Source organism: Dinoponera quadriceps, unplaced genomic scaffold (assembly GCF_001313825.1).
Source record: "Dinoponera quadriceps isolate SergipeBrazil2010 unplaced genomic scaffold, ASM131382v1 scaffold588, whole genome shotgun sequence".
NCBI lineage: Eukaryota > Metazoa > Arthropoda > Insecta > Hymenoptera > Formicidae > Dinoponera > Dinoponera quadriceps.
This window is the reverse complement of record NW_014554802.1, coordinates 30,304-56,177: the sequence shown is the minus strand read 5'-3', so window position 1 is coordinate 56,177 and position 25,874 is coordinate 30,304. Positions and strand designations below refer to the sequence as shown.

Sequence of the window (25,874 nt, the reverse complement as noted above, 5' to 3'; positions counted from 1 at the left end):
TAACGATAAGTAGAAATTCTTTCTGCTATCTAATGATAAGTAGAAAATTTCTAGTAGAAAATTTCTAGTTGAAGGAATACATAATTGACACGTATTCACTAACGTGCGCTAACTTTCTGAAAGTTATGCGAAACTTCCGTTAAAAATTTGTATTGTCTACTTAAAAATAGCAGCATGTAAAAATCTAATGATTATGCTAATGTTGACAAATATAACTGAACATTGAAACACATTTATCTGTATAATAGTGAATTCGGTCGATTTGCACTGACACTGAACCTGTTACCAGTGTTGCACTAAACCAACTTCACGCAACACTGCGACCGTCCAGCATTCCACTGATGGCAAACAAACCGGGACGTTGAGAAATAAAAGCTGACGAGTGTAATTTTCAAAAAAATGAATATCAGATGAGAACAATCAAATAAGAGAAGTCGGAATTTATATTTTATACGAAGTAGACAATGAAGCAGGTAATACAACTTATATATAATATTTTTATATGCACGACTTTAATTTTTACCGTTAACACAAAAAAAAAAAATATATATATATATATATATATATATATATATATATATAGGATATAATTTATACGATTTTTTATTTTTAATTTTTCTTCTTTTAAAGAACTTATTATGAAATTTTCATTGTCATCACTACTACTGATCTCTAGTATTTCTTTTAGAGACATAAGTCGGTTAGAATCTATCATTTCTACTTTCTCGCTACTTTCTACTAGTGGCAGCAAACTGCACTGCCAAAATTGGCCGTGTAATAAACTTTACACTCCTTCAATTTGTTTTGTATGTTCGAATACAAAGTCAGTGTTACATTAGGTTAGTGTGAAACTCATTAGGTTAGTGTGACACTCTGACACGACATAAGGTGTGTACTATAATTTGCATCCAATGTACACTACTACGCAGGCAATAGAATTCGTTAAATAAAACAAAATCGCACATTAGTCGTAAAAACAAATAGAATTTCGTAACTGAGACATTGGTATATCTTTCTTTCCTTTTTGCTCCTTCATACCGGAAACATAGGTCGCATAAATTTTTAATTTCGATATTTTGAGTAACGATCGGGTTTATTTCTCACAGGTGGTACATGACAAGTCTCGTTTGACGTTATTTTGCTTCACGTACTTTATTCTTTGTATAAGTGAATGTGTCACACATTTTCATTCGCTAGTCGAAAATTTCTCTCACGTTAGAAGACAACGCACTGTCAGACGCACGCATACATAAATACACACATTACATTTAGATGAATACTGGGCCTCCACGTAAAAAAAAAAAAAGAGTTAACATTAATTATATATAATGAGCATTAAGATGTCTATGTCGGTCTATCGTAGTGATCCCTTTTGTTCCATTTTAATGGTAATATCAGCGGCGGAGAGGAAAGAGGGGGTGATAACGATACGTATTTACATTTCCTCGAATATTCTCCGATTATGCACATCGACTTTAGTCTCTCGGTATTCATTGAATCACATTTCCACGTATAATAATGAAATTATTATCTTCTTTTACATAATGATCTAGTCCTTTGTTCGTTCCTTTTTATCCACTTTTCTGTCGAAATAATCATATATAAAGTGCTGTAAGGTTCCTTTAACTTCTCCATCGTAACAATCGTGTTATTGCCTGGATGAGGAATAATTATGGACATGATGTATGTGTACGTTTGTGTGTGATTAACTGATATCTATCTCTATCGGAACGACATCGTCTTTTTTTTCTTTCGCCGATGGCGAATTAACGCGGCGTCAAGACGCGTTTGAGCGCGCGATAGTTCGGTCGTACGGTTTTCCTCATATGTACAAAGTAATCGGCCACTTCACGAATTTCACGGAAGACACTGACGGAATCACGACAAAAAACGGAAGCACCTCGACCGTACGGCGTCCATCTGCGGCCGTCATCGTTCCGCCGGGCTCGATTTGTAGATCGGCCTACTATTGAGCGGGTTGTTCGTGTAAACGGCGTTGGTCCTGACCTGCCTGTACTGCGGCCGCTTCTGCCGCGTGCTCCAATGGAGGTAAGTGTACCATCCCGCCACCAAAGTGCTCAGTCCGTTGCAAGCGGACGAGAAGATGAGGAGAATCGTCAAGATACCTTCCACATCGGGACAATTAAGGTCCACGTATCTGGTGAAACGTACAAAGCATTATTACACCTACGTGTTATTATAGCTTCGAAGAGATTCGGAAAAATCCGGTTTTTTTTTTATATTTTTCCTTCAGACTTTTTCGGTTTCTCTCCCAAGGGTAGAAAAATTCAAGTATGTTCGATTAAAACCTGCCACATTTACTTCTTTCCGTAAAGAAGACAATCACGCGCACTTAACGGAAGTTAAATGAAGTTAATATGTTATATGTTAAGCAATAATATATTACTTTCAAAGAATTGTAACGAAAAATATATTGTGAACAAATATATATAATATATAGTATAAATAATATATAACATATAATATAATATGTAGTATCATCAGTGCGCATAATTTCTTTCAATCCGTGTTAATAAAAAATAACTACTGAGTGGCCTATATAAAGTTTTTATAGACTAAAGAAAGAAATGCATTATTCGAAAAAGAAGTTTCAAACAAAAATTGTAAGATTTTATGGGAGTCAGAATAATATAATATAATGGAGGGAATGATATAATAACATGATGTGAAAGATATTAAAAATTATCCAACATATCATTCGAATAGCAGAAAGCAGTTTTTCGCAAAAAAAAACTGTTTCTTCTTGTTTTATCTAGCGATGAAAAATTCGTTTTTCTTTTTTTAATTATAGTTATTATTATTATCTCGCAACGCGCGCGATATCGCACGAGATTGTAATGAACGGTGATTTGCTTCGCTATTGAAATGATATCGGAAGCAAATTTATAATCATGCACCATGAATGATGTATGTTATCAGGAATTTTTAGAGAAATTCTAAAAGAGAGAGAGAAAGAGAGAGAGAGAGAGGGATGGAGGGGCACAACTTGGCCATGCAAAACTAATCAGTCGCTTGACTTCACGGCGTACCTGACTGCACCTTCGAATGAATCAGGCGGTGCGCCGCGCGGCCTGCACACGCACGTGGCATTCAGAACTCGTGCTGGAGTGCATTCCAGCTCCATGAGACGCGTCAAGTGCATCGCGGAAAATATGCACGCGATCATACAAGTAACGGTCGCCAGAATCGCCAAAAACACACTGATCGTCTGTTCGACGAAACGAGGTAAGAGTTATTTCGATTTTATAAGACATAAAATAACGTACATAATCACTAAGCCAGAAATCTAACGATAAAAATCTAATAATACGTCTAGCTATACGAGCTACGTAATAACAGCGTGTTAGAATAAAACGTGAGTCAAAGTCTAGATTAGAGTTACGTTAGAATAATTCTTAGTAAAGTATCTGAATAAGAATGCCGTGTGGATTTTTCCTGAAATTCTGAAGTGAGTCATAAAATAGTTATTACCTTGATGGTGGAAAGGCAGATCCCAGGTCTCATATTTGGGTATTCTTTCTTGAAGCAACATAGAAGACTGATCCCGAAGCTGCCCGACAGTAGAAGCTGAAGACATCAACGATAAAATTGTCGAATAAATAAATAAATAAATAAATATATATATATATATATATATATCACAAAAAGAAACTTAATATACTTTATGAAATATTTATATACATATACGAGACATACTTACGCGTTAACAAGGAAATTACGATTTTATTCAACATAAATGATTAAAAAATAATAAAATAACAATAAACAATATTATATTAAGAATTTTCATTCGAGAAATTAAAACTCGAAAGAGAGTTGTCGAAACGAATACAATTGCCAATGAGTGATCTCATTAACCCCACATAATAAATGCCAATATATATAAATGGACAGCAAATGAAACATAAATATAAAATATTTAAAAAACATCTTTTGTCAAAAGAGACTGGCATATCGTTCGTATGTTACAACTGCTACGTGCATATTAGTCATCTACTCCAACGGAAGTTTATAAGACTTGTTAGATAAGTGGAAAATGCCACTTCGATTCTCTTCGCATCATCATCGTCGGGAGTGCAAATATAATCGCCACTGATGAAATCGTGGTACTTACAAGTATGCCGCTCCAATACGGATTGTTGATGACGGGCAGATTGGGTGTCCATACCAGCAGCCATAACGACAGGACAATCACTGCGATTCCGAGGATGACTTGCAACGCGGCCAAGCATTGCGCCGTTCGTCGATAATAGACCAAAGGGGGCAGAAATTTCTCAGAACCTGATCGCAAACGTATTTCTCAATTGCTTGTTCCCCTCCCTTCTCAATCGCTTAGTCTATTGTCGTGTTACTCTATATCGTTCGGATAGCATTTTGTTATTCGCTACTGTTACACGGAAACTCAATTCCGTTAGTGTAACTGAATTTCCCGTTGCCTGGGAAGAATAGGAACCAGACTGAAAACTCGGTTCAATTATTCCCTAGAAAATATAATACAAATCTACAGAATAATTGAACGATCCCGATCAGAAAATTTTCCCGAGCATTTCCATAATAGACATCCTGTAGGAAATTAATAATAATAATGTTTTCGATCGTAGTAACAGAAATATCGCTTCTCGTCGCCGAATTCGTCTGGTCTCCATTCAACTACACGAAGAGATTTTTTTCCATGTACGGCTCGCGTGTGACGGAAATACCTGGTGTATCGCTGGAACGCGGTGAAAGTGAATCGCACTTTTTACCATCGATTCCGCGGCTTTCCTAAGTCATCGTGGGATCGTTGCCTACAGAATCGACGAGGATCGATCGTTTCGCAACGCAACTATCGCATCCTCACGTTATCGTCGTGAACGACTGAAACGCGCGGATCTTCTAAGTTCTGGAGAGCCGGGCGATCAGTTGCCTATTAGATAAGTCGACCTAGCGAAGGTAGGCACGTGCCATTCTCATCCTTGGGCGCGACACACATTTTCCCGTGACGTAAACGGCCGATCGTCGGCCGATACCCCACCGTGAGACTCGTGCGGATTTAAAAGAAAGGAGAGTTTCCGAACAGCGCGGCCTCACCGCTGTCCCTCCTTACAAGGTATCCTAACCGGATGATCGAACGTAGCCGTGCTTGTCGTATCAAACGTCAGGAAACTCGCCTACTACCGTCGTTTGCACAAGACACGCGGCAAACGTTTGTGCTTTCTGCGGGGCATCGAATGAGAATCCGAGCGGTAGCCTACAGCGATGATATTTCTTAACGATGTATAAATTGCAAGGCTCTTTCCAGCATGTCCTGTTGGCATCAGTTCCAATAAATCGGAAGCGCTTCGGCCGGGATCACTACAAACCACTTTATATTCTATTATGCAATTGTATGAGACACATTTGATTTGTTTATGTGAAAACAGAGGGAAAAATTATCACTGTCATGCCATATATGCACTGTAAGAAATTATAATAATTTTCGGCCTCAATTATACTATTTTTATGGTTTTAATCACAAAAATAGTAGTAGCAATCTCAATATAAAGTTATCACTGACATTAGATTAGAAAAATGGTTCTTCTGACTATAATTATTTCACTATAATGATTATAGTTACAAATATCAAATATTTTTCTCTCAGTATGACGCAAGTACACAGAGAAAAATGCTAGATTCAAATAAATAATTATCCTAATACTTCTTAATCAATTTTTATTTATATCAAATAATATTTACTTAATCCAAGTAAAGCATATTCCAAGTAAGTTATTTACTTGAATCAAGTGAAATTTACTTAATCCAAGTAAAATTTACTAAGGAGTATTAGAGTTAATTATTTATTTGAATCTAGCACTTTTTGAGTAGCGAAAATTTTAATAGACATATAAAAAAAATAGATGAAAAGGATTATACAGAGACAAAGTTTAACTATCAACGGTAAATGAACGGTGAAATTGAAGTTCCGCATGTACTATCATTGCTCGGTAGAAACTGATAAGGAGAGACTCTTCCACAAAACATCGGCGGAATCCTAATATTTCGTGATCGTCGACGTGAAAAGTGCGATACGTGGTCGGAACCGAAGGAACAATTTGCACCCGTGGAATCACGCGGCACACACGCACCTGTGCCTACCTGCCGCACGAGGATTGAATCTCGGACAGCTCTAACTGTACCGAGCGCGTAGACACGCACTGTAACTGGCGAATAAGGCAAAGTGCAACGGCGCAACGTAAACAGCCGTATGGTGTTGAAACTCACTACTAAGAGTCAGTGAAAATAAAAGTATGTTTTAGACCAGTTTCCCTCGTTAAATATTCCACAATGACGCGAAATTTTAGACGGCTCTTCTTCACGAAGTGACGCTGAGATCGAGCAGAAAAAGAATTTCTTATTCGTGAGTGAGAAGTGCGTGTGATTTCCTTCAGCAAGTCATCGTTGTCGTTATCTGATTTATTTTCTTGTTTTCATATAAGCGTGTTCTCTTGAATTGCGAGATTATTATGTTCGCGTCGTTTTTATCCGTCACGTTAATGATAGATTGTTAACTATTGATATGATGCATTTCAATCATTAGAAATAACGTTGTCTTAGTTAAACATATGGTAATTTCTTTATAATTGGCACTTTATTACATTGTGTTTATCCGTGTTGATTAACATTTATTATTACATACGTTTTCATAACATGTCGCACGGTCATCATACACAGCAGTCGAAACGTATAATTTATTACATTTCTTGCGCTAATTAATTTTAGTTGTTAACGTTCGTCTCGAATGACATACGCGAATTTAAAAGACGAAAAACATAAAGTTTCTCGAATGGCTTTGAATGTCTGCGAGATCCACAGATATTGTCTAATTTCGTCTCGAGAAACAAATTAACAGCGTGCCGCCGAAGGGAGGCTTATTTTTCTCACGTTTCCTTTTCGCATCGTTTTCGACTTAACATGCGAAATAATGACCACCACCACGGCCGTTAAGTGGAAGATATTGCTGCTCCTTAGAGAAGCGAGTCACACGTTGGCGCAAAATGCGGGACGTGAATGCGCGTCGTTTGCATTGTGTCGTCTCGCTGTGTGTATGTGTGTCATATTTATTGCACAGTGAGAATACATTGATGCGGGCATAAAGGGAGAAAGGGCCGTACCGAGAGGTCAAGTGATGACAACTGCCGATGCAACGGGACACGCATCTATTCGATATCAATTTATCGTTGAAACGTCATCGGCGCGAAAGTGCTATGCACAATTCCTAATAAAAATTCTATTTTGCATACCGTAGTGACGAGATCAAATCATTTTCCACGTCAATCGTTAAAACGACAAAAAATCCGGAATCAAATTCCGACGTAATAGTAATAATAATATAATATATAATATTGATTGCGTAAATGAGAAAGAAATATTCCTCTCGCATAACATCGATGATTAATTCCAGAAAATCGCGATATCAAGTGTGGAGACATTAATGACGTTAAATTGTATAAAAAAGTTGAAAAAGTGTATACGTATCATATCAATCACTTCAATTGAGTAACACGTAAGTGCGTAAAGAGTAAAACGTTAAACGAGAAGACGTTAACGCGTTCCATGCCGCGTGGGTCATCGGTGGCCCACACTGAACATTCCGTTCAGGCTATTTGATGTAAAACGAAATATATAATCAAACTTTGGCTGTGAAACGAAATATATAATCACGAAATACTTGAATTATTATGAGATACATGTTATGTAACGAGTAAAATATAGTTGATAACACGTCAACGTGGGTCGCCGGTGACCCACACGATGTGGTCGACAAGTCACGTAAAATAGGTCCGGCGCAGACGTGTTAAGTGAAGGAAGGCCGTAATAAAATGTAGACGAAGAAAGCCAACGAGAGCTGACGCAGGATGTAAATTGCTAAGCTCAATAAGCAAATGAAATGAGAGATAGAGTATCTCAAAATTTACATCTTGCGTCAGCTCTTCTTCCGTCACCATTTCACTGTTCATTTCTGAGAGCCGGATCACTTATTCACCTTTGCCGTGGTAAAAATTCAAAACTGAATTGTACGTTGCGACGCGCCCGGCGCGTAAATCCGCGAGCGTACCGGCAATTTGTGCCTCATGACTGCGTCGCAGGTATCGAGACGCGGTAACGACGACGAGCGAGTGTCCTCGCTCACGCGGATGAACGCAAATACGTGTATGTTATAATCGAGATAACAATGAGCAACGAGCTCACGAGGTCCTCGCTAATACTCCGTCGCATCGTTACGCTCGGCGAATTCGCCGTAAAATATACGGCCCACGTATGCGTAGCACAACATGGTAACGTACTGGGTGGTACGTTTTCATTATCCGTTTGGCCCCAATGCATGGATAATACTGATGACGTGGCGTACCGCTTGCGTAAGAAGAAATGACCGCGGGCTGTGATTGCATTGTGCCGATAACCGATGGATAAACGCTCATTAGATGCGTCTGATTTGCCTAATTGAATATATAGCATATATGGTCAACTCTCTCTCTCTCTCTCTGTCGGCCTTTAAAATGTCAAACGTGTCAAATCTGCAGACATCGAACAGTGATCTTCACATTTTACTGTATTTAATTAACGTGCGATAATACAGATCGTCTGGAAAGAATCGTCGCGTTGTTTGAGTTTATGGACGAGCCAATCGTCCTCGACGTGACGAGGAAAGTAGCACGATCTCCTGACAGCTTGACATCTCTAGACGAAGACCAAACGCGGAATACGCGTGTAAAGACGCCGAAAATTGGGCGTAAGAATAGCGAGCCGATTTGTAAGTCAGCCGCCACCCGCTACAGAAATAGATTTAGGACCGCGTCGGGAGCGGCCCTTGAGCAGGGCAGAACGGAATCACGGTACGCACATGAGCTCGTCAATTTCGACCCTCCGCCGTTCGCACGTGTCATTCCCCTTTGTAAAAATACGGAAACGACGCGCGGAAAGCGCTGTTTGTCGTAGTTAAGGCGAGATTATGTCCGTCTATCAAACACTGATAAATAAAAACGCAAAGCGGGATGAACGTCGGAAATCACGACGACGAGATCGTCGTCAAGTGCGTCAGGTCAATCGTCGAGCTCTCAAACGCACGTCCAAAAAGATCACACGATATATTTCCGGCCGGCTACTTCCGCTATCCGCGGAGAACCATGTGCATCCAGTTTGAAGTGTACATACGGTGGCCAGCGGAGCAAGAAACGAACGTTTAAAATCCAGAGCGAGACGTACGTACGCCGGTATCGCGCGGTTAGTACACGAGAGAATAATTCGTGAAGAAAACGCGGGAATTTCTTTCCTGCGGAGGAGCTCGGCGGAACAAAAATACGCGTGATTAAATGTAATCCTTACACCCCGATGCCTTTCCCGACGCATTCTCACGTGAATTATCACGGATAATTTCTATGTACATATGTACAGTTAGGAGGAGAGCGGATAACCCGAAAAGAAACGTGCGAATGTTTTCCAATGGAGAAATTGCACGAGACGAAAGTATCGGAGAAATTTGATTTCTCTTAAAATTTGACTCGTACGGCGACACCATTTCCGACACACCTTCGTCAATTATTACGGATAATTCTTTCTGTATCGAGTTAATGCAGAAGTTCGTCCGGTTTTTTAATTAGTTCTTCGCTTAGAATTTTAAAATTTCTAGGAGCATAGAATCATGCAGTTACTGAAGAGACGGCAGGTTATCGAATAAAGCGCCGTATATTTAATTGATTATATTTGAAAATAAATAAATGTTATATGTACCCGGAAAAGAGCATTAGATTCAAATAAATACTTGAATTAAGTAAATTTTACTAAGATCAAATAAATATTTTACTTGAATAATTGACTTGTGATGAAATATTACTTGTGATCCAAGTAAACGTTTGCTAAGGAATATTAATTATTTATTTGAATATAGTACATTTTTCTGGGTATACATTTTAACGAAAAAAAAAAAAAAAAATCAGACGAACTTTTGTACTAATCCAATAGATACGCGCGCTTAGAACGCGTTAGACTGATTCTACATTAGTCACGCAGTCGAAAGGTTGCAAGAAATTGACTAACCACAGTCGATTATTTTCAATCGCAAGAAAAATAATTGACTGTGATTGGTCAGTTTCTGGCAATTTTGCGATTGTGCGATTAATGTAGAACCAACTTTAGAGGATAACTCAGAAAGAAAACGCGCGACACTCTTCTTTCTGCGACGAAGTCGCGTGAGACAGAGCGATATCAGTTAAACCGGCGCGATAAAGTGTAACCCTTACGCGTGCATATCCGGACGCGTTCCCGTGAATAATCACGAGCAATGCATTAACACGAACATTAAACTAACTATCTCAATTTCCACCGCGACTCTCTTTCAAAGAGCGCTGCGGAGTCACCGCGCGCGTTACATTCTCGTCACCTCTCTCGCCGGCGCCCTCCATTAGCCGGCATTTCCCGCGCGCGCGTTTTACGCTATCTAATTACCGCGGTGATAAAGAACCATTGCACTCTCCTGCGTACCGCGACGGCGCTAATTATAATCTTCCTGTCTGCCTTGGTAGCAATTTCGATCCGGCCGGCCCGGCCGGCATGCATTAAAAGTGACAGTCGCGCGCGCTCGTTAGCGCGGCATTGCGGCGGGCGTTGTAATGCTGTCGCGCGGCCGTCAGCGCGGTGGCGATTATCGAAAGAAATCGAGAAAATCGACACCGGGCCGGTCGCATTCCGCGGCAATTCCCATCCCTCCCCTTTCTCCTCCGCGCGCCACGCGGACGAGCGCGATCATCCTTGGGAGAAATCGATCGAGAATCGCCGATCGCAAAAAGCGGATAATTATAACCATTTCGCCGCGGCGAACGAAGAGAGTCGAGCGAGGAAAGAGGAAAGGCGCTCTTCGCGTACGCTCGCCTAGCCGCCCTAAGTACTCGCCAATTTTTTGCCATCGTAAATACGTATCGCGATGATGAGTGAAGAAATCACCGCGTTCTGCTAATTGAGAGCCGTAAGAGCCGCTCGGACGCGCGGCTCGTTGCACAACGAGGAATTCGAATTACACGAAAATTAATTGAAGCAACGATCGGTGTTCGTGTACGAACACGGAGACCATGCGAAATGTACCGTGTGTGCGATGAAAGGGGAAAGTATGAGAGACTAGAAAATTAGAGATAAATTGTTCGCGAAATGCGAGTGCCGATACGGTCGCGAGCACAAGGAGAAGGAGAGAGAGAGAGAGAGGGGTGGTGGAGAAACCGGTGTCCACTTACGGTGGCCGGTCCGGTGCATCACGATCATCCTGCTGTGCCTTAGAGAATTTCTCGTGGGCGTGTGTCTGCCGGCTATTTGCGAAGCAGCCAGATTGACGGGGACCGTGGTCGACAAGCAGTTGGCCATCGACGGCGCCCGGCCGAGCTCCTTCTCCTTGTCGCCGCGGCAGATCCGGCCGATGTTCCCGGTCGAGACCGCACCTGTCGGAGCGCAATTCGCGACGACGCTTTGTGAAAATTCGCTCGCTTCCCACATCCTGAGACGCCACGAATTTCCTCGTACTTTAATCGGTGTCACTTAATGTATATTCTTTTTTCACATTGTACCCTCGCGTGATATTTTACTTTTGCAATTGTACTTGATTGTTGATCTGACACAGGACTCGTGTATGAGAAGATTCTCTATATTTTATTCTATTCTGTTCTATTTTATTATTCGTTTGATTATTCACCAGTGACTTTGACAATGGGGATCTTCGACACGTTGCCGACGCTGATGGCGTTGCTGACTCTATTATTGTTGTTGTTGTTGTGGATGCTGTTGCCACCGTTGATGTTGTTGTTAATGTTGCCCTGAGACACGGCGGACGTGCCCTTGTCGTCACGAACCTGGTTTAAATTGCCCACGCTCATAGCGGAAGTGACGCAAGGCGGCATCACCGGCACGTCCTGCGGGGTCGAAGAAGCGGTCGCGTTAATTTTGGCAAATGTCGTTCGTCGCATCGGGAAGGGACGGATCTCTGCACGGAGCGCTCCGAAAAATTCACTGGCGCGAATTCGAGGAGAACTACAAGCGACGACCGAGCTGTATGTTGCCCGTTAAATACTTCAAATGATTACCATTTGAGACTTCGGCAAAATTTGAATCAATTAGATAAAATTGATTTATTATTATAATATTAATAATGTAATTTTTTCCTAAGGCGGAAAAGTGAAAAGTGAAATGCTTTCAAATTAGAAAATTTACACTTTTCACGAGTTCACGCTAAAGGAGAAGATTCATGATCAACTCCTAGGGAATTATGAATCTTTTCTTGTAGTGTGAAAAGTATAAACTTTATAACTTGAAAATACTTTGTATTTTTCGCGTTTCTGCTCTAGAAAAAAAGTTACGTGATTGTTATTCAGGCCAATTAGTTTAATTCAATTTCTTTCAAGCCAGTTAGATACTTTGGCTCCAAAACGAAATATAATCATGAAATACTTTTGATAATCATTAAGAGACACATGTGTTATTTGCTAAATAAAATTCGGCTCATAACAGGACAATGTGGACCACGTACCACGAGAAATCACGTAAAATTAGTCCAGCATAGAACATGTTAATATTCTATTAAAGTAGTTTTACGTTTTTCTTATCTTTGCGTTTGTTTCCTCGCGACTCGCGAAGGCCACAAAAATCACGGATCGATGACTAATATATGACGGTCGCGTTGCGCCGTCACCTCGACGACGAGACACGTGGGTAAGGCCGTACCTTGTAATTGTCGTAAAAGCTCACTGGCCGGCTCCTTGGCGCATACTGAATCTCCTCGTCTGGCTGCATCGTGCTTACACCTTGCGACAGTGTCCCTAAAGGATGCGCGCGCACTTTGTAGGACGTCCTCCACGTAGATCTTTGTGCCTTCCTTTTTTTCAGTTCCGATGGATTTTTGCAACGGAGGTCGGCAGGAACGACATGACAATACATAACGAGATTACAACTAAGCGTCGCGAATTAACGTCGTGGTGCGTAATCACGTGGTAATTTTGTGTGCGTAAAAAGAATCGTAAACATTAATTATGCCGTGCTCTTTGGTGGGGCACTAATGATTATTAAATCTCCGCATTATAAAAATATTATGTTATCTCGGTTGTCGTGGCTTCCAAAAATGGAGAGCCGATATTTAGAGCAGAGTCGAGCAGATGCTTCGATAAATGACCGCTTATCGGTGAATGACCTCGTGATAATTTTTCTTACATTTATATATGGAAAAACAAATCTCAGTTCATGTAACAAAATAGAGACCAGACAAAAACTCGGTGTCGAGAAACGCTATCTCTGTTATCGCAACTGAAAACATTCGTCTGAACATTCAGCTACGTTAAAACTCGGCTGAAATAATAAAAGACATTTGTCTAAATAAAATTCCCAGAAAGAGAGAGAGAGGGGGGCGAGGAGAGGGGAAATCTTTTCGCTTTTGCAATCGAGTGTTTTATCTGGGCTCCATTCTCGGAGATCCCGTCAGGAGTCCCCTATTCTTAGGCAACGGAAAATTCAATTATACTACGGAATTGTTTCTTCTTCCGTGTACCATATATAATACAAACGGCTCGCCGTTATTTTACGCTGCTATAAGCCATGTTATTGCAAGTTAATGCGATCCGTGAACGTTAGTAGTAGCTTATCTGCCGACGATATATCCCGATATTTCCATTTCGTAATTAACTTGGAGCAGTCCATACCTATGTATCTTCGTCAGCTGAAACGAGGGTCCATGACGATCGTCGAGGATGCCATTCGGCGGCACTATTAGTTCCTCGTTACGCGCGCGTCCCCGCGCCTCGGTTTCCACGCACCCTCGCGAGATGCCTTCGCATCGGACGTGGGCAATGAGTCAACGGTCAATCCGCGGGCAATTTCGGCGGGTAACTTCCTCTTAATCCCATCCGATGCGACTTAAGTCACGCACCGGGATGCGTCTGTGCATAAAACAGGGACGAGGCGTCGTCTCGCGAGACTCGAGAAGATCGACGACTTTCCCGGCGCCCACGTGCTCGGTCACGTGCGTCGCGCATCCGTCACTCCATAAGTGTCTGGAAAATTGAGAATTGGTTGGCCGCGTGATATGCGAGACGCGTTTTGATCGACATCGATCATTCGGACGGGGTCGTTCACCGGCGGAACTTCACCGCGAAAATATCCCATTATCTCGACGTGTGGAAAATAAATGATTTCTCCGATGACAAGCGTCAGGTCTCGTCGGAAGACAATAATTTACAATAGTCATATCGCGCAGCGTTCGACGAAGAACGGAAGCGGCACGTGTGCAGAACGTCGGCCGATTTTGTATTCCTCAATGTGAGATAAATATGACTCATAATGCTCTTCCGCCGGGCCCAATTATCAGCATCAATTACTACCTCGCGATAACGTCGACGATATAAAGAAAAAGCACAAACCAACCTTAAGCGGAGCAAAAAGTCGTGTCAAGATGACGTTAAAACGATGACATAACTTTAACTTCATCTTAACTTTTATATGATTTTTTGTCTTACTTGGTACGCAAAATCGACGACTCAAAGTGAAGGGGAGCGGGAGGAAACGGGAACCCGCGGGATTGGAGCGCGACGCTCTGTAAACAATAATGGCCCTTCCTCCCCCTCCTCCCCTAGACGTTACACTCGGCGGCACAGAGGATCTCGATTTTACGGAGGTCGTTTCACCTTCCCGAGCTATCCCACGAGCCCACAGCCACCCCGCTGCTCGCAAAAAGAGAACGATATTTCTTCGTGGGAACTCCGACGCAAATTACAAGAGACGGTTGGCGGTTACGGCTCCTTTGGTCTCGCGGGACGCTTAAGTGCTGATGAAACTTTGATTCCAGCTTGGCCGCATGATCTCTCGAGGCATTAGTGCGCGGGTGGTGATACAAGACTCCCCTGTCATGCGCAGTTAAGGTCTCCCTGAAAGTTACCAGCTCGAATCCGCGAGACCGATCTCGGGAAAGCTCGTTTCCTCGCCGAAACACTCGCGAGTTTCGACATTCTCAGCACGGAGATACGCGGCAGAAAGGGATGCCGTCCGGAATCACTGATTAAAAGGGCCGGTGTCGCCTAAGAGGACTTAATGAAGAAATTACTTATTTCCAGCCGTATAACCCGAACTACACGTAAATAGGTCGCGTTGTTGAGCGGAGACCCGGAAGGAAACTCTTCGCGCCAGGGTGGCGCGGCCGTCGGCGATCATTTTGTTCATGATCGATTTATCGCCGATATTAGGATGATCAGAATGATATTAGGACGTCCTGTTAACGACGCAGAAAATTCGTTTGGACAGTATTTGCACAGTTATTAATAGCGATCTTGCGGGACACTCGCTAACCTCCGGCCGCGGCCTCATCATTGCCTCTCGTGTTCGTAGTATTGCGCAATATCGTATTAACGTGGGATCTCGCGCTCCGTGAAAGTAAAGCCACGCTCACAGAGCACACTGGGCAGATGACGACGAAGCCGCGGTTCGATGATCAGTCGAGTAAAAAAGGGGGTCTTGACGTAATCACCTGCCACACCGGTGTCACCTGTCGATAGTTGTTGCGTGCGAGCGCACGATTCGATATGCGATTGCCAACGAGACGATGTATATGTATGTCTCAAAAGCAGCCGGCGATTATGATCAAACGATCGGGTTTCCGGAATTGCAACGTGCAGTGTCACGACGCTCGTCACGACGGGTGATTTCGATGCGAACAATTGCGCCTGTCCGCTCGTTCGCCGGCCGATTGTTCGTTCGCACACCGCCGCCGTTTCGAGCGTACCTTAAGGTTCTATTTCCGTATTGTACGCGCGGCACCATAAACTCGGTTGCCAAAATGAAATTTACCGGAGAAGCGGCAAGAGGACAGGCAGAGAACTAGACGCGAGAACTAGTTTACAAGATTGAGCGGCAAAAATGCGACGACCTTGTTCGTCTTCGAATCAGACTGCGGTGCAGTAAACAGGAAAGAGATGATTAAATCGAATGATGAAAAATAAGAAAACAAAGAAAAATAAGAGTGCATGTACCTATGTAAATTACTTCTTTCAATAATAATATACAGAAAAAAAAAGTTTCTTTCTACGTGTTTGTTTAACTCGAGTTTATTCATATAAACAACATAATTTAATATCAAATGTCATTTTGTTTGAATGAAAATGTTGTTTCACTAAAGTAAATCATGTTGTTTGATAGAAAAAATAATATTATTTAGAAGAAATTATTTATATATAGTATATATTTGGTTTCCGATAAAACGATTTATTTCATTATGTATTAAATATTCTTCCACTGAGATAAAAAAGTCGTTTGATATTTTTCTAGTGTTGCTTCTTTTAAATAATTTATCGCTTGCGATAATTATTGTAACGTTTGAGTAAAAGTTCAAAAGAAATATGTTATTTGATGTAAAGATATTTACTGTTTGAGAAATCAAATAACCCTGTCTGTTGAATAAAATATTAGTTTGTTTGTTCCATTCCAAAAGACAGATTTGTTTCAATTAAATAAATTTTAAATCCAAAAAAATCTTTTTTTGTCTAATAATAATAATTATAATACATATATATTTCATGTGTATTGTACGTATATTGCTCCTGTAAGTCCAATAATGTTTACGTTTTAATTCTTATTATTCCTGGGCGGGCATTTTTTCTCACTCAACAACAGTTGTTGTTCATTGTTCTTTTTTACCGCATAATTTAAATCGGATTTACAAGTTGACAGTTTACGCGGCGCTACAGACTGCAAGAAGTGCGTCCAATGCTATTCGCTGTGTTTTACGACCGGTATGTAAACGACGTATGTAGGCTACTGACGTAATTACCACGATAACAATAAGCGATTGTCGCAAACCTAGGTAACCGTTTCCCGTGACACGAGATTCGCTTGGAGAACAATCACGCGAGAGCGTGATTTGAGAGCGGTAATCGGATAAAGCGACCCGACGATACGGAAAGGGCGCCTGCCTCGTGTCGTTCGCGACAGCAGCGATAAATCGTCGTTAAATTATTACGAAGGCAACGGTCACCGATGAGGAGTTACATCTCAATAACATTTTTTCGTCATGTGCTCCAGCAGGATGCATGTGTTCTCAAGATGCCGACGTCAGTGTTACGTGATAATAGTCATATGCGAGCGACGGCGTCTACATTATTAACTCGTCATTAATTGAGAAGTAGAAACAGAACAGAGAGAGAGAGAGAGAGACTGAAGTGCAATTAAACGTTTCTCACGGAAACTGATGATCGTGGCCAATAATACACACACACACACATATATATATACACGCGTGTTCATTCGCAGGTTGGGCAGAGCAGTGGTTACGAGCCGCGTCTCCCTCGTTTTGAGACTGTTTCACCTAATAAGAATAGTTCACACAAGCATTCTTCTAAATTACAGGAAGTACGCGGCAGACAAGTCAACCTCCTCGAGTGCTGTTGCCGTAATTTGCATTAATTTGCAATAAAATCATATTTGTCCGAACGTTCCATGCGTAGGAAAACAGCACGGAAACATACTGCACGTTGCGATAATGTTGATTGGAAGCCGTTTCAATCATGACTCTGTCGATTCTGTTGTATTCTTTAGCGCGAGCGCGCGTGATCAAATCGGCGTGTGGCGAATCGAACCGATCCGCGATACGGTTTCCCTTGCGCTCCTCTCTCTTTTCCTCTTGTTATTTTCAACGGGAATTAAGAGCAGCCGTCATGATCGCACGCGCGATCATGACCGAGAAATCAATAATTTTATATGCAATTAGAAGGGATATATAGAACTCAGACAGTATGAAATCTTGAAGAATTAGAAGTGAACGTTATATTACTGTCTGACAATTTATAGTTTGTCATTTCGTAACTGTAATTTCTTTTGTTTAACTATCAGCTAACATTTATCTAGCTATTATATAGCTACTAGGAAAAGTGAGCGTTACACTGCTGGCTAGTAACGACGTTACATACAGAGTTACTATCTCTGGCCGGACACACACGAGATTCAATTTCTATCGGGGAAAAGCACGTCGACCACGACAGCATCAGCTGATTCTCGGACCGGCTGCGTTCGGCAACGTTTTCGAGCGTCAGTGAAAGTTCACGCGCGTCGCGTGCATTTGCGCCGATGCACGTAAAAATTGTTAAAAATTTTTACGGCCTATGCCGGCAATTAGCGACTGCGAGAAAGTAGCGCTCGCATTCTGTCACGCTCTCAATTTTCATTAGATGTCCATTAGGCGATGGCGCGTCTCGAGAACCCGCTTGCTTGCCTAATTAGTTAGAGATGCGAACGGCCGGCAAAATATTTTATAATTCGAATGTGGGACGCGACGCGCGTCTACTAACCCAAATAACATGCGGCTTTTCCACTTCCGAGAGCGAAGCCCGAAGCGAAACTAGATCAAATAAATCTCAATGGGCGTATCGCGTCTCACGCCGCATACATTGTGTAAAATCTCACGGCAATATAGATTATTACAAATTAGTGCCGTAAATTGTCACGAAGTAAAACGACGCACAACGAATATAATAGAGAAAGAACGAACGATCCCGCGGAGAAGAGTGTGGAATTATCCGTGCTTAATTCGCCGAAAAATATAACGACCGCCGCGTCGTATTCGCGGCAATATAATCGAGAAAAGTTTGTTAAACCGCATATCTGTGTTTGCGCATAATGATAACGACGGTGTTATGCGGTCGCACATTAATTGCACATGTTCGAAAGGCAGCGACAGGTTTTTTCTCATTTGGAAATAAAAATAGCGATCATGTGTGGATATTGCGACGAAGTTTCTTGAGACGGTAAGTTATTCATTACATATACAACGTTCCAACAGAGACGCGTTATGGATGATAATTATCAGCTTCCTCGTTAAATTATTCAGTCAATTTTATCGTCGGATTTTTCAACGATTTCAAGGTGAACGCGACAAACAAGGTTGAGCATATAATTTTAAACGAAATTAGTTCATTAAATTTTATTCATAGCGCTGAATTAGCATTATGCAAACTAACGATATGTTAAGTAGCTGGTAACATATGTCGTAATCGTATTTTTCTGCTGGGCATAATACTGTTTAGGTAAAGGTGTCATGTCAGGATGATATTAGTTATCGAAAGATGGAAAATTATCGTTTCGGGAAGGTCAAATTTCACACACCGCATTAATAAAATTGAACTGTTCTCGCGTCTGTTGCATGTTTAAAATTGCACGTAAAAAATTTGGGGTAGATTGCGCGAGAACGTGAATATGTAAAAATTCAGCGAATGTATACAAGAATTTAGAATTAATCTCCGTTACATTATGCACCGGTGACCGGTTCGATGTTTACAAATATCCAAAAGGAACGTGTTATAGTTACCGCACAATAGCATTGAACGCGCGCGACGTGACGTTTGTTTTAATCGACGTACACAGATTGCGTTATCGGTCCTCTAGACTTTGCGACTGTCAGAATCCGCTCAAAGTCCCACGTAATTTATGAGACTATCGATTTGCTGATGTACGTGCTGCACACCGGCCGTTTCCGAAACGAGACCACGTGAAACCGAAATTAGATTACAAGCTCCGATGCAGCTTGAGGGATTTCCAAAGCGCCGAGACGCTGTCTTACACTATTTTGACATCGACACCTCTTCGGCCGGACTACTCACTCGGGAGTGAGGTGAACGAGAATAATACCGCGCACCCACTGACAATAATAATAACGCGACGGGCACTGCGACTCCACCGACGTCGCGATGATAACTGAAAGATCGCGTATGTACGTGCGTCAAGGCGGAGCTGAAGAGGCGCCCCCAGAATGTGCCCGCCGAAGTCGGAACACCAGGTGTGTCAGAACGCCTCAAACCGGGGGAATTCTGCCGGCAGGTGAGAACGACCGCGCGCGTTTGACCTGGCCAAGGATAATCATTCGCTCGGCGCTGCTCGAGCCGGTGTTTTCGGACCTATGCAATTTGTTCGAGCGAGAACTCGCTACCGAAAACACGGGGATTGCCAAAGTCGAGTTGTTTTCCAAATATCTTTCGACATATTCGCGTGACAAAGTCGCAGCGGTTGCAAAATGATGAATAAGTTCATACAACGACGTGAACTGATATTTTGTGTTAAATTTATGTATATTCATACGTATTTAAGTTTTTGGATATACACTAAGAGAACTTACAGTTATTTTCAGCCTCAACTATATCTTTTTTGGTTTTGGTTTTAACTACAAAAATAACTCAACAAAAGTAACAATATGCAAGTAAGGTTATCATCACTGATATTATAGCAACACGTACTAGCAAAATGGTTCTCTTGGATATAACTTCTGAATATAACTTTTTTACTATGGTATACAGTTATGGTATTATAGTTGTAAATATAAAATGTTTTTTCTCTCGCCAATTAAAAAATTTTAATTGCTTTTGTAAAAAATGCGGGCTAATATGTTTGGTATTTCTTAGAAATGTACAAAATACCATATACTGAAAATCATATAAATAAATACAAACAGAGAAACAAATACAGAAGTTTTTAAAAGAATAAAATATTGGTACCGTCTTCAATATAACCTATATAGCGTACTATAAACGCCCATCATTAGCCAACGACGTTATAGACTAGAAATAGACGTCAATATGACGTCTTTTGTCGTCACTCTGCTACTTAGAGTATAACCGAATTTTCTGTTACCTGCGAAAAATCGTTTTTTTTCCAGACAAAGACTCGATTGAATGGAAATAGAATATTCACATTTAAAGGGACCAGTGAAGTCGATTAATTGAGAAATCGTCAATTAAAAACTGCCTAAGGGCGAGACAAAATTTTGCGAGATTTTTTAATTTTTCTAATTGAATGTCTATATGACAGATCGCTCTCCGATGGAATGTAATTTTTTTCGCAGCTGAGTACCACTGTTGTTACTTTCACATCGCTGGATGATTCAGGCCTGATGAAAGAACTTATGGAAAGTAATAAAAGGGGCAAGAAGAAGGAGAGTTCTACCCACTGGTTCCTGTCTACCTTGAGCGGTTCTCCGCGTCACTCTATCCTATCCCTTTCGAAACATTTTTTTGCCGAACTGCTCTACCGTTGCCCGACCCTCCGTTTGCGACCATCTCAACTTCTCTCTCGTAACAGTATCGCCGAGGGTAACGTCAATGTATAGAGGACACCTCCTAGATTCCTTTCACGTCAGATAATCTTGTTCTTTTACGACATTCGGTAAAAAAAAAAGAAAATAAGGTATTTGTGTTAAGTATGTAAACATGTTTTTTCGCGTTACACTCCTTCAGTACATATTTTTCCCCGAAACTGGCTATGAAAAACACTTTTCCTATTCTTAGCTGACCTCGAGCACGTAATAAGTGAATAATAAATGTGGCGGACTTCAACAAAAAGTGAACTGCACACTCATGGTTAATCCCGCCGTAGAGTTTCGCAACGAGCAACGCGATGGTCGTCAACAAGAACGAGGTTCTTCGCGCGGCTCATTAGCGCGACGAATTAGTAAGTTCGGTTCAACGAGCTTCACCGAAGAAGGTGGAACAAGGAGATCACGCGAATGAGCACACATGCGTGTGTGTATGCGTGCACAAAAGGAATGCGTCCCTTGTCCTATGCAGACGATCATTATTCGAGGGTTGGAGACCCGTCTCTGGCACATTCCAAACGGGTCCGATTCGTCGTTGGGGAGGTGGCAAGGGTCGTAGTGTATCTCGTTGACTCGACAGGACCCAACGGAAAAAATAGAAAAGACTCGAAATCATTTTTGCGAGGAAAGGTCTCGAGTTTGCCCATTCGTGACAATATGAGAAATTCTCTTTTAGTCCATCACATAATACATATGGCAAAAAATCTCAATTGCGGTATAACTGAATGGAGACCAGACGCGAAAACTTTATGACGTTTCCGATATCGCAAACAAAAATATTCGACTGCATTCAAATTCGGTTGAGACAACCGAAGACAATTGGTTTAGGAGTCTTCTGAGATACTTTTCCTCCAATCGAGTTTCCGTTTGGAAAAAACAATCTTCCCCAAGCAACAGAAAATCCGGTCACACTCTAAGTAAAAGAGTGACATCAGAGGACATCATATCGACGTCCATTTCTAATTATTTTTAGTCTATGACGTTGGCTAATGATGGACGTTTGTAGTACGTCATATTCTAGGCCAATTAAAGACGTCATATTGAAGATGGCCAAAGAACCAAATATTTTATTCCTTGAAAAATCATTCCGTTTGCATTTATTTATATGACTTGCAGTGTATGGTATTTTATACATTTCTAAGAAATATTAAACTTATTAGCTATATTACATTTATTAGTAATATTCGCATTTTCTACAAAAACGATAAAAATGTTTTAATTAACAAGAATAGAAAGATAAATTTCCTCATGAATAGCATGAATTGTTTTATATGTTATATTACATATTATTGGTTCTTTGAATCACTAATTCGCAATATTATCTTATATTGATCCTATTTTTGTTAGACGTCATAAAATGACGTCTAGTAGAGGTGACATATCGATGTCATTGTCGGGTCTCCAAAATCCGACTTATGACATCTACTTGGTCATGACCAAAATATGCCATCGTCTCGACATCTCTTTTCTACCTGTGTCAAGCTAAATTTTTTTCGCCACTCACTATCAAGTATAGTATATAGATGTAATGCGTCATAACTGATCACGATGATTGACTTATTCATTAGAAACCACACACGTTGGAATGCTCGACATAGTTTTGAAACTTGAAATACAAATAATTTCGTTATGGAAAATGCAACTTACGAAATAGTGGCTCACATTTGTAACCGCCATAACGGGAGGAAGCGCGGGATTGCATTTCGGATGGTCCACCCCGACTCATTCCCGGCGACCACGATGTCTTGTCGTGACGAATACATGAAATTTCCTCTCATGACGACGATCTCCCGTGACGAAGATCATCATTCGCGCGTGAGGCTCGCTTTCGGCGAGCCGAGACCGCGGAAAATACGAAACGGCTTATCGAGCGCGTACTTACGCGCTGCTACTGCGGCCATTACTACTTCGATCTATCGAGACGCGAACTCGCGTGACTGACTTCATTCCGGTCCGGTGTAACGAACTTCGCGCGTGTTGAGTCTTCCTTATCTAGTAATAAACATGGATGTTTAGGTGACGACGTTGAAGAGAGACGTAGGAAGAAAATTGAGAAATATGTGCGGTCGAACTTGTTGGTGGGTAATTGTATTGTTATTTTGTCGTAGGTTATACCTTTGGTGTACACATGAAAAGAGCTGATCTCTATTCTATTTGTAATGCACAGTACATTGGACCCGGACACTTTGTGCTACGCTTGCGAGTACAAAGATGCCACTGGTAAGCAACGCAAAGTGACATGGGCTAAAAGTGAACTGGAGTACAATCCGTCATTTAACATGGGCCCACGAGATGTTCTGCCCTGTGTGACATCTGGTTCCCATTTCGAAGAGGAAGAGGAGGAGAGAGTTCTTTGCGCTATGATATGGGGAATGATTCCACCTTGGCATCAGGTAACTTGACATTTAAGACTCTCAAATTGTTTTCGTGAGTTGCCTGAAACTGGCTTCCCTTCTCATAGGGTGATTATAAGAAACGTGCTGACAAGTTATCCACTCACAACAGTCGTCTGGAAGGCATACAAACTTCGAAATTGTATTCACCCTCGCTGCAAAAGCGACAGAGGTGTATTGTGATTTGCGAGGGTTTCTATGAGTGGAAAGCTAGTACAAATAATAAATCTCCGAAGCAACCATATTACATGTACGCAGCTCAAGATAAAGGTGTAAGATCGGATGACCCTACAACATGGACTAATGAATTTTCAGAGACGGATGGATGGAAAGGTTTCAAAGTGTTAAAGCTGGCTGGAATATTTGGGATGTTTACAACTGAGGAGGTATATAATCTTCTTTCTATCTTAGACATTGATGATCGTTCTTCTTTTTTCTAGAAATTGTTATAGAATATGATATATTTTGCTAGATATAAAGATCATTGTCAAATTTTGAAATATTGTGACAAATTTCTAAGATATTAATAATCAGTGTTACATTATTTTAGGGAAAAATCATACATAGCTGCACAATTATCACAAGAGAGAGTAATCAAGTTCTATCTTGGCTGCATCATCGTATGCCAATATGCCTGAACGATGAGGAAGAATGTCGAGTAAGAGAATTTAATCAATATAATTATCTAATGTTTGCACAAGTCATTAAATAACTTATAAGCTAATTAAGCATAACTTATTCATGTTATTTTATATCTTATTACATTTCTTTTATTAGGCATGGTTAAATACAAATTTAACGACAGACGCAGCTATTAAAAGATTAAATGACATTATATTGCAAGAAGGAACCTTAAGCTGGCATCCAGTGTCCACAATTGTCAATAACGTTTTTCACAAAACTGCTGATTGTACAAAAGAAATAAAACCTAAGTAAGTAAGCTAGAAAATTATAGATAAATGCGTTTTCTATAGAAATATATTGGGACAGGGACATCGCATTGTTTAGCTACCTTTCATTTCTAACATAGTATGACAGGACTCGATAAATTATTGATTTTCTATTCCAAAGGGAAGAAAAAAAGAGCAATCAGGCATCCTTCATGGCTTCTTGGTTGCAAAAGGGGTCAGCTGTTTCCAATAAAAGGAAGAGCATAGACAATAAAGATACAGATATCAGTAACAAGGAAGAGGAAACGAAGGCCTCAAAGATTCGGAAAGAGAATTAAGATCTGCAGGGGCAGATGAAGTATTCGTATTATTTTTCTCAAAGTACCTCGGTTACTCTTACCGTAGACACATACCAATCCTAACATACATATAAATGATTGTACATATAAGTTATTTTTCATACTTATTGTAACCAACATTCAGGAACATTCAGAAGACAACTACCTCTTTGTAATTATAATTTTTTATTTAACATAATATACAGTTTTTCAATCGTGCCCTAACCGAGCATTCGAATAACGCGCCTCCGCTCGACGAGAGCGAGCTGAAGCGGCGAAACACTCCGAGAAGCTAGAGACTCAGAGTGACCGCGAGGTTGGCAGCATTAGGACGGTTTTCATGCCGCGTGCGGCCGACGTTGCGGCGCGGCGCCGCACATCCGCAAATTCAGTGTAGTTGGCGCGCCGCGGTGGATCACAAGATACGTGTTATATACGTGCTTCCCCGGCACAGGAGAGTTGCGCGCTTGTTCCCCCCTCGTCGTCACCGTCGTCGTGCGTTCCTTGTGCGCCTTCGGCACGACCTGTCCGCCGTGCCGTCGACGAGAGGACCGACGCATGACACTCGTGTTCGTCGACGCGGTCGAACGGTAGCGGAAGCAACGGTAGAGTGCATGCCCGCTCTTTCGTGTGTATGTGAACGGCCCAGCCTCTTCAGCGTGCGTGCGTGCACACACACACACATACGTCGTGTCTCTATTCGTCTCTAGCCGTTCTATAGAAGCGACGAGCCGCCAGCATGAGTGATAACGAGCAAGCGCGTGAGAAGGCGATCAGAAATGTCGAGACCGAGTACCACGAGATCGACTCCAAGGCCGCTTGGGGGATTCTCTATCAGGTGAGAGAAAGAACGAAGGTGGAAGAAAGGAAAGAGAAGAGGGAGAGGGGAGACAGCGAGAGAGAGAATGAGGAACGTTCTCTTCCGCTCGACGACGGCTCTTCCGCTGGCACTTCCTTCGCGACGGGATCTGAACGATGCGTCTATTCGATGCGCTGACACATCGTGACACGCCGGCTCCTCGTCGTGTCTCTCTCCTCGTCGCGTCTCTCTCCTCGTCGCCGTGTATTTCCTCGCTCTCCTCCTCCCGTCTTCCTCGGTCGCTCTCTCCATCTTTGTCACTTTCTC

At 41.6% G+C, this 25,874-nt stretch overlaps 2 protein-coding genes across 2 annotated transcripts in view; one reads left to right on the top strand and one right to left on the bottom strand.

Moving 5' to 3' along the window:
* Window positions 1-767: 767 nt before the first annotated feature.
* Window positions 768-13,856, bottom strand: LOC106742084. Its single transcript, XM_014614708.1, has 8 exons — window positions 13,707-13,856; window positions 12,739-12,889; window positions 11,714-11,930; window positions 11,262-11,462; window positions 4,136-4,302; window positions 3,493-3,588; window positions 3,051-3,229; window positions 768-2,158 (listed from the first exon to the last, which is right to left on the bottom strand). Exons 2-8 carry the CDS (start codon window positions 12,805-12,807, stop codon window positions 1,930-1,932), a joined length of 1,158 nt encoding a protein of 385 aa, XP_014470194.1. The 5' UTR covers window positions 12,808-12,889; window positions 13,707-13,856; the 3' UTR covers window positions 768-1,929.
* A 9,430-nt stretch (window positions 13,857-23,286) lies between these two features.
* The window catches only part of LOC106742081 (tyrosine-protein phosphatase non-receptor type 61F-like), a 7,630-nt gene continuing 5,042 nt past the window's right edge, over window positions 23,287-25,874 (top strand). Inside the window, exons 1-5 of the mRNA XM_014614703.1 lie at window positions 23,287-23,520; window positions 23,589-23,906; window positions 24,071-24,178; window positions 24,298-24,452; window positions 24,592-24,728. Coding sequence (XP_014470189.1) covers window positions 23,287-23,520; window positions 23,589-23,906; window positions 24,071-24,178; window positions 24,298-24,452; window positions 24,592-24,728 — 952 coding nt within the window. The remainder of the gene's footprint in view (window positions 23,521-23,588; window positions 23,907-24,070; window positions 24,179-24,297; window positions 24,453-24,591; window positions 24,729-25,874) is intronic.

Bases quoted from the DNA above. Each gene is read 5' to 3' on its own strand.
- LOC106742084 (XM_014614708.1), bottom strand. From the start codon at position 12,807: ATGCAGCCAGACGAGGAGATTCAGTATGCGCCAAGGAGCCGGCCAGTG. The intron at 11,931-12,738 runs GTACGGCCTTAC...TCGACCCCGCAG, and splicing joins GCTTTTACGACAATTACAAG to GACGTGCCGGTGATGCCGCC. The intron at 3,589-4,135 runs GTAAGTACCACG...TGATGTCTTCAG, and splicing joins CGTATTGGAGCGGCATACTT to CTTCTACTGTCGGGCAGCTT.